At 41.9% G+C, this 13,080-nt stretch overlaps 1 protein-coding gene across 4 annotated transcripts in view; it reads right to left on the reverse strand.

The window, feature by feature from the left end:
• The window catches only part of NMI (N-myc and STAT interactor), a 77,692-nt gene that overhangs the window by 22,023 nt on the left and 42,589 nt on the right, over positions 1 to 13,080 (reverse strand). For 3 of the 4 annotated variants that reach the window (XM_029605457.1, XM_029605456.1, XM_029605455.1), the window contains exons 7-10: positions 10,953 to 11,056; positions 10,649 to 10,835; positions 7,903 to 8,009; positions 1,479 to 2,224 (exon numbers count right to left, since the gene is read on the reverse strand). In XM_029605457.1, coding sequence (XP_029461317.1) covers positions 2,018 to 2,224; positions 7,903 to 8,009; positions 10,649 to 10,835; positions 10,953 to 11,056 — 605 coding nt within the window. In that variant the 3' untranslated portion in view covers positions 1,479 to 2,017. Of the gene's footprint in view, positions 1 to 1,478; positions 2,225 to 7,902; positions 8,010 to 10,648; positions 10,836 to 10,952; positions 11,057 to 13,080 lie in introns of those variants that run through there. The other variant, XM_029605458.1, reaches the window with a different exon arrangement.

A 13,080-nucleotide genomic window follows, 5' to 3' on the forward strand; every position in this document is an offset into this window, starting at 1 on the left:
CTAGGAGAATTAATACAATATCTCACTGTGCATGCATGCAAAACTAGAACCCAAACTTATGGGGCTTGTGTGGATACTGTATGGTGAAGAAAATTGTCAGCAGATGCATACAAAAGTAACACCAAGCCACCACAAAATTCTGAAAACCACTGCCGAATTTTCTAACTCATGCTGCAGAGTCTATCCCCAAGCTGCTGAATCCAGGGGGGCCATCCCCTGAATGTCTCACTATAAGTAGCTGACGTCTCTGGCAGGACAATAGGATACTTAACGCAAACTGCCCATGTGCACAATTTTTTATTCAAAAAAGGGTTTCTCAGCAACATTCATTCACACTGGAATTGGAAATCTACATTTATGGGGAAAGGAGCTGGCCTTTATCCTTTCTAAGCTTTATTTTATGCAATAAATAGTGTATATAGGGATCCTGGCAGCTCCCTACTAGAATTTACGGGCTGCTACAGTTTGACGCGCTAGCTTTACCCCTTATACAGTAAGGGGTAATAGTGCGTCAAAAACACGCATCCAACCCCCCCGAAACTAATAGCGCCCGCAACATGCAAATGCATGTTGATGACCCTATAATTATTCCCACGCAATACAGAAAATAAAATGTGCAGCCAAGCCGCACATTTTATTTTCAGAAATTAATGCCAGCCAATTTAGCCGGCGGCCGTTTTCCGAACCCATGGCTGTCAGCGGGCTCGAGAACCGACGCCTGAAAAATTGAGCGTCAGCTGTGAAACCCGCTGACAGCCGCCGCTCCTGTCAAAAAGGAGGCGCTAGGGACACGCTAGTGTCCCTAGCGCCTCTTTTTACCTTGGGCCTTAATTTGCATGTACTTCCCCCCTGAATCGCGCGCACAGGAGAGTGGCCTGTGCGCTCCCCTGCTCGCCCGCGACTTTTACTGAATTGGCCTGAATGTTAGCAGAACATACCATTAGTTTGGGGAGCAGTAATTTTGTGGATGTACAGCTCCCTCCTGTGGAAGCTGGTAAATGGTAAGCTTCTCTGATACTTAAGAGCACTGCCAGCATCTCAGCGTGTGGCTTTCCTGTTTCTTTTGCAGAGGCAGCATGGTTTGGCTGTCCTCTGAATTTTCTATATCGAGTTGGTGCCTCCATGGAGCCTTTAATTTAGATGGGAGTTTCTCTCCACGCTCCCACTCCATCATGTATCCTTACATTGATTTATTTATGCACGCTTGATTAATTAGGGACTCAAAACAGAAGAGAAACCTGAGATCATAAAGATCAAGGAGGATGACTACTTTCAGCCATCCTGGTGGGGAGAGAGAGGAAAAGAAGAGTTGGAAGGGCCCTGGAACTTCTACTGCAGATTTGGAGAAGAGGAGCAAGAGGTATCACCCTGCTACTGAAAAGGAAGTGAGGAAAAGGACTGGTGTTATTCAGGAGCTGCGAGGAGATTAAGGAGTGTGAGAAGACAGCATGGAGGAGGTAAGATAAATGACTATAGACTATGCAGTCCATCTTTAATATATCTCACTTACATTGGTAGGGAAGCAATCCACCTACTCTCTACCCACATGGAAGGGAAGAAATCATCAGCCTAAATTAACTGGTTTTAACATCTTAAACGTAAACAAGACAGTGAGAAGTCACATTTAGTTAGAAGCGCTTGCCCCATCTAAAGTGAATCAATCAGCTGTAAAGAACTTCATTTCATCATCTTACAACCTAGCAGTAAAAGTATTGCTGGAAACCATTAAAGCCTCCACTGTTTCCTTGGTTAATGACCTTAACGCTTATTCATGCTGTGATCATCACTGCTGTGTACAGGAACTGAGAATTAAGAATAGCAATGAGAAGGGCCTTGAAAGTAATCTTTCTCCTGCTCAGGGAACCCTGCAATAACATCCTTAACCATTAGAAAGCAAACTGCTTAGAACTGGAGCTTAAGAGATGGCCTCTGGCACTACGAGCCGAGTTTAAGGATGCACATGTCAACATACAAGTCTACCTGATTGCTAAAATGAGAAAATAGTACAGTGTATTGGTCAAACAATATTTAGTGACATCTCGTCGTCTTCAAAATATGCCACCTTGGAGCCTTTTGAGAGGTATTTGATGCTTTCCACTTCCCCGCCTCCATTGCTGGGTTTCTGAAAATGAATTTCAATCATATCCTGGATGTTTTCTTCATCTTCCTTGGCCGCCGGGATTTCTCTCAGCAGTATCGTCCTTCTCGAAATGCCAGAGTATGTCTGGGAAAATAAAATGGTTAGGCACTGAAGTACCATAAATATCACAAGTGCAAAAAAAGTGTAGCTTAGTCCAAAGTATTTCTAATTCATTTTTTTATTGAATCTTTATGTGACATTGATGTTAAGTGCAATTTTTGCTCAGGATCTCTCTGGAATAGGCACTGAAGTAAGCAGGTCTTCTTCTTGTTTTGTCAATGGGTTTGCACAACAGGAATGCTGCTCTAGAGCCGCTGAAAGCTTGCCATGGTGGGATCTTTCTGCTCTCGGAATTACCTTCTGGGATTCCTCCTCCAAAAAGGAGGAGGGGGAGAGGGCCTGGGAAATACCCAGCAAGAGGAATTTAATGGATTTAGTTACATTTTTCAATTTGCACCAGCTCTGAGGAAGGGCCATGAGGCATGGAAGAGTTGGCACTCTGGCACGAGGGATGTGCAGACCCAACATTTTTATTGGTTCATTTTTTTCATCTCAGGGTTTTTGTTTAGTTTTTTTTTTTTTTTGCATTCTGTCAGTTCATTTAATGGGGGAGGGGGGGGGAATGGTGTTTGGTTTGATTTCTTTGCCAAACTGAAAAAACATTAAAGCCGTCCAAAACATAAAAAGGATTAAAACAGACATCCCTGAGGCATTTTGACCCCCTCCCAAGAAATTCATGAGGCCTCCCCAGCCCTCTCCGACCCCCCCCTCCCACCCCACAAATTAAGACTTGGAGCCTGGGCCAAGCCCAACTGAGGCTTCCCCAGACCCCTTTGAACCCCCTGCCCGCGCTCAGAAAAACTATAGGGGCTGGGGACCGCCCCGGCCTCCACTTACCCTTGTGTGCGTCCCCCTGCAGTCCATAAGGCAGGAAGGATAGCCACTTGCTCCTGCCCTGATTCGCAGTAAAATTATAAATGATGCCAACTGCACCAAGGCTGGTGCCAAAGTGACGTCACGGCCTCAGGTGTGGCTGTTGCACGTCCATGTTTAAAATGTACCACAACCAGGGCACGAGCAGGTAGGCAGTGCTTCTGCCCTTTGGACCAGGTATGGCCGTGCCATTATGTGGTAATGCTGAGGCAAGCGCCAACATGTTGTCACTTCTGCGCCAGCCTCAGTGTGGCCGGTGCTATTTTTAAATGTATCACAAGCCAGGGAAGCAGCAAATTGTCATTGCTCCTGCCCTTTGAACCCCAAAGGAACCCACACAAGGGTGTGGGAACAAAAGGACCTTCCTGACCCCAGCAATTCTTCCAGGGGTGGTTGGAAGGACCCAGAGGCACCCCTAGCTGGGCTCAGCTAAGCCCGAATCTTCTTTTGCAGGGTGGGAGGGGAGTTGGAAGGGGGATTTGCAGAGGGCCAAGAGGCCCTGCCTGGTTTTCTTAGGAACAGCAGAGTGCTGCAAGGCCTTAGGGAGGCCAATTTTTAAATGAATATTTGAAAATACCAGAAAATATTCATGTATTTTAATCAGTTCTTAATCGGTTTGTTCCAATCAGATCAAACCAAAAATTGCTTTATTTGTTGTATTTTTAGTATTTGTTTTTCAACAAATGCACATCCCCACAAGGCACTCTCACTTAATTTTCACTGCATTCCCTGGCAGGATGGGATGAGTCGCCTGACTGTTCTGCACGTGACTGCTCAAATTGTTAAGTATAATGGTCTTCATTTTAAGCCTTGCCCATTATGAGTGTTTCTGCCGCATCCCCTCCCTTTTTTAAAGGCAAAAGAAGGCATTTGGGGGAATGTGAAAATTTAGAATGCCTAAAGTCTAAGCTGATTATCTTGTGCCATTTATCCCCCATAAAGCATATTCTTATCCCAGTAACACAAAGTATATGAGTGAGCTTTCTCTTATGTTGCTCCAATATCATGGAACACCACTACAAGCAATACCCTCTTTGCTGAGAACATCTTCCTTTTTGTAATATAGTGTAATCATGGCTTTTTAATTCTGCTTTTGCATGATGGAGTGTATCTAATTAATCTTATGTCAGTTTTTACAGTCTGCCAGCAGAACTCTCTTATATTTATAGCTGTGTTTTAAATGCTGTATTTTTATGTTGTGATATTGTATTTTATATTAGGGGGGGGGGTTGGTATGATTTTATTTTTTTTTTTATTGTTTTTATGATTATGCTTTCCCTTAAGCCTTGTGGATGTGGCAGGTTAAAAGAATAAATTTGATTCTGAATAAATTTGCACACTGCCTTACCATATTACATTCCCTTTGCTCTTAAGCAAAATGCTACTGCTGGGATTTCTAACTCCTATGGCTGCTCTTGTGTCTTATTGCTCTTCTCAATTATGAGAACATTTCTGTGCTTGGCAATTTTACACCATAGTACTACCTCAATTGGGTTTGTGGACTCCAGATATCTGTAGAAAAGAATGCGAAAAAACACTACTTGACATCCTTTCCAACATTGTTACACATAGTGAAGCTACTCTTGTGTTACACACCAAAGCTTTACAGCAGCACAGAGTCAAAAGAGAGGCTAGGAGGGGTTTCAAAGTCCTTTTTGTAAGATTCATATGGAAAACTGCCACTTAGCGCTTTGCCAGAGATATCATGTTCCTGTCTCAAAACTATAAGCCAAACTACCATCCAATGTGAATAATATCCCAAATTCATTTTAAAAAATAAATGAACTAAATTGTTCCATTGGACTTCATCTTGCTTTTTCATTTAAAGGGAAATGGGGATTTACATAAACCACTTTTAGGATGCTTATAAGTTCCAGGATGGTTGCCACCATGGCATGAATGGCAGAGGCCACATTAGCTGGGTCTGTTTTTCAAGTCAAGAAAGGGATCAGAAAATGAATCCAAGAACCAACAAGAAACTGTTCACAAGAGGTCAGTTTTCAAAATGCTCATTCCCTATGTAACCCAAACTCCGGGTGCGGGTTGCTACCCGATGAGGCTATAAAAATATTGGTTGTTCCTGTGGGGACAGGAACCTTCCCAGGCCAGCTAGATTACTGACTCTTCCTTCCAGGGACTGGGCTCTTGGTCAAATGGGGGGGGGGGGGAGAGAAGATATGACTCCCAGGGCCCTGAGTGCTAAGTGGGGCTTCCTTGTCTCCTTTTGCTATGTCCCTGGGGCAACGAATGTTTATATGTCCCAAAGTGTACTGGGTATGCCAAAGAAATCAAAGGAACCACTGTGCTAGTGTTCAAATAAATCTTTACTGTTGCAAATGGTTGTAAGATGGCACACTACTGATCCACAGCACAAGTAAATATGTTCTTTACAGGATTTTCCTCACTCTGTCCAGGAATATGTTGTCACTGTCTGGGGAATTACTACCCTCCAGGTTTTTGGAAAAATAGAGTCCCAGGTGGGCAGGGAGTCCTTTGGATGGGCAGAACAGCCCTTCCAGATGTTCAGAATACTAAGCTACTGCACAGAGAGTTAAACTTCTCTCTCTCCCCAGGGTTCACTGAAGCACCAGGTGGGTAGCTCCACAGATATTAGGCTTTGCCTTTATTCACTGTTAGATGATTTAAACCTTCTCTGTTCTTATGCAGTCCTTGTTCTTTGAATCCCTTGGAGCAGGATTATCAATGCTCCCAGCTGGAAGGAAGGGCAGTCAGAACTTCCAACCTGGATCATGAAATTAGGCTTAAAAAACTGAAGGTAACTCCAGTGTAGCTCACAACAGGTCACTGGCACCCCCTCCTCACGGAAACAATGGGGGGGGGCAGGTCTTCTCTAACCTGTCCAGGCCCAAAACCAGGGTTCCCCATACCCTGAGCCCAGGAGATGAACAGGCTCCAGCAAGGGAAATCCACCAAATGCACTCAGAGGGATCTCCCACCAGTCAGGTTGTGTACTGGCTGGGCAGAAACCCTACTGACCCTGGCTAGGACCACCAAACAGGACTTGCATAGCTAAAAACTGTCTGGGCCTGTAAAATAAAAATTAAGCTCCTCTCTACCTCTGAACACTGTTCATAACTCAAAAGGACTCCCTCCCAAGCTGTAGCAAGGGCACAGTTATATACTGTTACAAATGGGCTGGCCATTCCAGACCCCACAGAAGGAGAGGCTGTATTTGAATGGATCCTCCCATTATCCATCCTACTCTAGCTGACAATGCACTAACCCAAGGCTTACTGGTAACCCAAGAAGTGCCCAGGTTACACCTAAATGAGGAATGAGAGTGAAGAAGGAATGGGGGGAAGGGTGAGAGAGGATCAGCTGTAGGATGTGAAAAAGGCTAAGGGAGGGATAGACTAGGCTAGGGAGATGAGGGGAGCTGGGAGATATGAGGGTTTCATCTGGAGGAGCAGAGGTGGTAGTTAAGAGGAAGTCCTCTGGAGGGAGTGGAGGTTGATAGAAAAGACTGACTAGAGCGGACGGAGATTGAGAGAGGGGATCAGCTGAAGTGCTGTGAGGGTAAGAGTGGAGTGATTCTTAGGATGGGGACTGAACCCTTGCTACTTTGTTTGGTTGTCCTCTGGGGTCATGTGAATGGAGTCATGTTGGCTAAAAGTTTAGGAAGCCTTGGTGTAAATCTAGACAAGTGAATTACAAGCGTAAGATTTTGGCCCTAAATACAGGACAATTTTCAGCCAAAAACGTAGGCATCTAAGTGAAGCACTGAGCGTATTTTTTTTTTTATAACATGACCCCCTTGAGATTACCAATAACAATGGTGATAACAGCTAGTTCAGGAAGTGCTTCGTGAAATATCTAAAAATATTTCCATTTCTCTAAAACTGCACAGCCTTCACCAGGAACTTCAGCTTTATTTTTTGTATTTATTATCTTTTATATACCGTTTATACAATGGTAGTGTCTAAGCCGTTTACAAAAATAAAACAAACATTCATAACAGATTAAAATCATAAATCAGACAAACCAAACAAGCATTAAAATCTAGGATCAAAAAACATACGTTTTAGTGTTGTCATTTGTGTTGGACTAAGAAACACAACTTAAGAGTCTCCAGTCCATGACAAAAATAACTTTAAAGCATAATATCCTACATTTATCACTACTTCAGTCCAGCCAAAATTGCAGTCAGTGACATTAGCCACTAGCTGATCTTATCATTAAGTAATAGGGTATGCTCAATTTGTTGGTCTTGTCTCTTAGTTTACGGTCTAATTAGTCCAAATATGCTTAGTGAGAAAATTATTTCTCTGTACTGCACTTTCTGTATTCACACAGAAAATCAATTTTAAGACGGGATGGTGCTAGGAATTTTGTCCGCCTAGGCAGCTTCAAAATGTGGCATCCTTCTCCCAGCCTGTACACCTCCTAGAAACTCCTATCTCCCCCATCTTCCAGAGTAATGGGGCAAGTCCTGAGCCCTGCTATTATCAGCCTATGAAGCCAGCACTTCTTTGCCGAGAACAGGTCTAGGATGCTTCAGAACAGAAAGGAGGTACAGTGATATTGGGGGGGGGGGGGGGGAGACAGTGGTATCCTGTGGAGAAAGGAGTGGCAGCAATAGTGGAGGCTTCTGCAGGGCATTTTCCCACCCCACCCCCTCTTGCACTTTGCCACCCTAAGCAGCTGCCTAATAGGTCATGACCACCCTGCCCTTAGGCAATCCCTCTGAAGAGAGAACAATCTCAGCTATGTTGATCTCTCTTTTTTTGACCAAACAGGTCATCCTTCTAAGGAACCTGGCAGCCCAGTGCTTAATCCCTTCCAATGCATGAGATATCTTAGGGGCTTACCTGAAGTTTGTGCAAGCTCCTCTCTATATATGGAGTCACGAAAACTTCAGAGCAGCTTGTATTTGGAACAAAAGGGTACACTTTGCGCTTTGCAACACGATCAGCAGCTGGAAAATGTTTTAAAAAGCAAAGAAAAAAAAATAACTAGTTACAATTTCTAAGCCTGAAACAGAAAGTGGCTGATATGGAGCTCCATAATAGCAGGAAACCCCACTGCTTTACATGAAGCTGCCACAGGGCATCCACAGATTCCCCTGTTTATATTCAGCTAGAATGCCTCCTGGAAAGAGAACATGATAAAGAGCCAGAGACAGACAGGTTGCGAGATACAGAAAGCTGGAGTATTACATTTATTAAAATTTATGAATCGCCTAACACAAAAGGCCTAGGCAATTAATAAGGAAATATACATAATCACAGGATCATCAAAACATATAAACAAGGCAGAAAAATAAAAATCAATTATAAAAACAAAACATCATCATGAAAGATAAAAGCTAAACATAATAAAAGAACAAACAGTAAAAATGAATTGATATTAAAATAACGCTTCTAAAAATAGGATAAATTAAAGAGAATACTGAATCGCATTGTTTAATGTCAACTGGAAAAGAGTCCAGAGGATGGGCCCTGCAACAGAGAAGGCACATTCACGTGTCATGTGCAATCGTGCAGCTTTTGGAGAAGGAATCTCAAGCAGACCATGCTGAGAAGAGTGTAATGTTCTCATTGGTTGATAAAATTTCAAAACTCAGTGGCCCAATGACATGACTGATCATTTTAAAGTTTAAAAATTAACATTCCCACTTTATATTTAATTATTTCATGATCTGGTAACCAATGTAGCTCAATCAGTGTTAGTATAATGTGATCATTCCTTTTTAATTATGCAAAAGACTAACTGTGATAACCTGTCATAAGTTACCCCATGTTATTAATCACTGTTAAAAATTATATTTTATTGATTACATTTTTAACAGTGATTAATAACCTGTCATAAGTTACCCCATGTTATCACAGTTAGTCTTTTGAATGATTAGAATTGGATACTAGCTGTTCCCTTTTGCATTCTATATAACTCATTCCTTTTTAAACCTGATAGCAACCATGCAGCTCAATTTAACAGCAGATGTAACAGGCGTAGAGAAGTGTGAGGGATGCCTAAGTATAGGCTATTATAGTAATCAGTGATTGGAAATATAGATGCTTGTAATACTGTGTGGAATTCAGGGACATGAAGTAGCTTTTTAAGACCGGCGAGAATATGAAGCCAATAGAAACCTTGAGAAATAACATGTTTAATTTGAGGACGAAAAGAGAGAGTATCATCTAGAATTACACCAAGGCTTTTGATCTGACTCTTAGTTAGAAATGAAAGCTTGTTCAAGGTGATAGTGTTTTCATTGAAAGAATCGTATGGGCTATGTATAGCTAGAAATTCTGTTTGGGACATGTTTAATGCAAGTTTGTTGTGATGTAACCATTTTTTTTAATTATGGAGACACAGATGTTAAGGTGTTCTAATGTGTCTTGCCACATGAAGGGAAAACTGGATATTGCCATATGAAGGGAAAACTGGATATTGTCAGCATAAAGTTTATAACAATCTGTTAAAGTTGAGAGAATTTTGCAAATTGGGGCAAGATAAATATTAAAGAGTGTAGCTGAAAGTGCAGAGCCCTGAGGAACTCCTGTTTAATAGAAGATAACATAGAAAAGTTGTTCTTGAATTTGATAGAGTGGGTCTGGTTAGAAAAATATGAACTAAACTATTTGAGAACAGTATTGGATAGGCCACATTCCTGTAGACGAAAGAGTAGAATATTATAGTTGATTGTATCAAACACTGAAGAAATATCTAGAGAGATAAGGGGAAGCTGTTGGCCTGAGTCAAGACCTCCTCTTAGAAAGTCAGTAAGAGAAAGAAGTAAAAGTTCAGTGCTCAAAGAGTGGCAAAAGCCATATTGATAAGAATCTAATAGCTCAAATTTCTCTAAGTGGTAAGTTATTGAAATACTGCTAATTCAAGAATTTTAGTTAGATAAGACAAGAAAGAAATTGGTCTGTAATTGCCAGGATCTGTCGGATCAAGCAAGGTTTTTTTCAAAAGCGGACATCCAACAGCTTTTTTTTCAAAGAAGGAGGAATAAAACCTTCATTGAGGGATAGGTTAATCAGTTTCAAAAAAATTGGCGCTAAAATATTTCTTTAAGATTTGAAAAGTGACAAGGAACAGAGAGATTGAGGACATAATGCGTCATTGGATTTAGCTATAAGATTTTCAACCTCTGAGGAAGAAACAAATTCGAAGTTTTCCCAGAGGGAAAAAATTTCAGGAGATGAATTAGAATGCTAATTGGGAACTGAAGAAAAAAAATGCAAATGTTTTCTATTTTTAAATTAAAAAAAAATAAAAAAATGACTCTGCACTAGGAGCATCGACTAATGAGTTGTGAGAAGGAACTGGATTAGTTAACCTCCTAGCTATACTGAATAAAACTTTGGGGTTATACACAACCCCACAGTATCGTCAGCTTCCACACAAAACATGAAATACATTGAATGAGTTTCAAAAGCATCTCTGCCTCTGTAGGAAAAACATATTGTACGAACAGTGCTGCTTTTGGCATGTTTTAGAAACACATGAACCTATGTACCGGGTCCTTAATAAAAAAGGGACAACAGGAATAAACATATGGCATCCAAAACTCCGCAGATGTTGATTGCCGGTAGTCCTCGTGCTTACCTCCGGCTTCCAGGAAGGTTATAACTGCTGTGCGGGACTGCTTATCATATTTCACATCTTCAACTTCTCCTCCTCCCAGCCTGGACTTATAGAAGTTCAGCTCCAGCTTATCTCTCATGGATTCTTCAGGAATATCATCCGGAAGGTGAGACACGATTATTTTTTTTTTAGAAATTTTCACATTGACCTATATACGTAGAAAGTGAGTACTTCATTAGGAAGCATGACAATTCTGCAGAGTGCCACTGAATAATGTTATGGCATTAATGACAGCAGAAACAATTACTGCAATACTTCCATTCACCTCAAACTTCAATCCTGCATTTAGGGCAACAGGATCAGCCTTTACTTCTACCCTGTTGTGGTCCATGTTTAACAGGTGCCTTTGTTTAAGTATATTTTGGGCAACTGCAAGAGAAAAAAAATGAAGATAGATAGGTATCTAGCATATAACAGCAGGAAGACTGAAGTTTCAGACACTGGGGTTTTGGGGGGAGACATATCTACTGCAAAATAAGTGACACTAATCTCAGCTGGCATCTCTGAGAAGTGCTCTGGATCAAAGCAATGTCTATTTTTTCAAACAATATTTCACCTTAGTCAAACAACAGTCACATGATTTTGAAATGCATGCATTATCACAAAGCATTCTATGCATTCAGACCTAACAAGAATGTGCTTCCTTCTACAAAGAATAAAACTGTTATAGTTAGAATTTACTGATATTTTTAATTTTGTTAGTTGGTTTTACATTTTTATATTTTACTAGCATAAAATCCTATCCAAGAGTGGGGCTATACTATGAAGTATAGGAAGTGCATAATTGAGATGTGTGGTAGTAGAGAGTGGATTGACTATTCAGAGGGACAGACCGGCGGCGTTGGAGACTATAGCCAGAGAGAGGGGAGAAGCTCAAGTTCCATATGAACCAGTAGAGAGTAGATTGGACAATACAGAGAGAGAGGGGCAGAGCTCAAGTCCCATACAGAGAGAGGCGGAGCTGGAGAGTACAGGGAGGGAGAGAATAGGTGCTCAATTTGTATACTGGCTATGCAAGTTCCAGGCAACTTCCTCTTTATCATCGTTAGATGGATGTTTTGTTTGTTTCTGTTGATGACATTTATTCAGTGTAATTTATGTTATAGAATTTTCACCTTGGGCCTCTGGGGAGTGGTGAATAATGAATCAAATTAAATAAGTAAATAAAATAAATCAGTGTATTCCAGTTAATTGTAGGTAGTACCCTTCTTCCTGCTCCTTGCAGCAAAGGCACCCTGACAGCAGGGACCATTAACCTCCAAAAATATAGAAGGGAAAAAAAACCCAGCAATACAGAAGCCTGTGCTAACAATGGCAATTATATACGACAGTGTTGACAACTATAGGGTAGGCTGGCTGTAATATACTTAATATACATGTGCTGTGAACAAGGGTCAATGGTGATGACAATGGGAACTGGAGGGGTAGTCTTCGAGAAAAAGCCAAGTTTTAACCATGCAATGGAATGTTAGTATTTTGGATGCAAGACTGGTTTCTACTGGGAAAGAATGCCACAGCCTGGGGAGGAAGTGGAAGGCGGCAGGCTTGCAGATTCAGATCAGCCTGGGGTCTTTGAGAGCAGGGATGTGTAGGAGACTACCATTTTGGACCTGTTACCTGGTGGATTTGTAAAAGGCAAGGCGATCTTCAAATAGTTAGGGCCTAGGCTTGGAAGACAATATGTAGGGCTTTGAATTGGGTCCGCTGGGGACTAAAAGTCAGTGAAGATCCTGGAAGACTGGAATGATGGGGGTCCCTGTAGTTGCACCCAGGCATCAACATTCTGCACTAACTGTTGGATAAACAGGAGTTTATGTGGAAGACCACATACAGTGTTGTTCCACTAGTCCAGTTAGGAGAGAATGAATGCATAGGTCAGGCTGGCCAAGTGGCCTGTCTCCAGATATGCTTTTGTATGCTTCAACTGCCTGAGGTGGAAAAGGGTACTTCTAGCCACTATGAAGATTTGTGAAACCATGTGTAGTTTGAAATCCAGGATGATGCCCAGAAATAGGACTTTGGGTTTTATTGTGAGGAGGGTATCATTGAGTATTAGTTTGAGGTTGGCGAGTGAGGTTGGGGCGGTGTCTAGAACTTGTAGGGGTGTGCATTCATTTGCAACATATTGGCAATCCGCAACATATAGGGCCGTATTCATTGGGGAAGTGAAATGTATTGCGATTCCCACAAATACAACGAATCTTCACCGAATTATTCAGCCGTCTAAAGGAGCGAATTTAAACAAAACCCCCACCCTCTTGATCCCCCCCCCCAAGACTTAACAAAACTCCCTGGTGGTCCAGGGGGGTCGGGGAGCCATCTACTGCACTCATACCATCGGCTGCCGGTATTCAAAATGGCGCCGATAGCCCGTGACATAAGGGTAAAGGCTA

Source organism: Rhinatrema bivittatum, chromosome 6 (assembly GCF_901001135.1).
Source record: "Rhinatrema bivittatum chromosome 6, aRhiBiv1.1, whole genome shotgun sequence".
Classification (NCBI taxonomy): Eukaryota; Metazoa; Chordata; class Amphibia; order Gymnophiona; family Rhinatrematidae; genus Rhinatrema; species Rhinatrema bivittatum.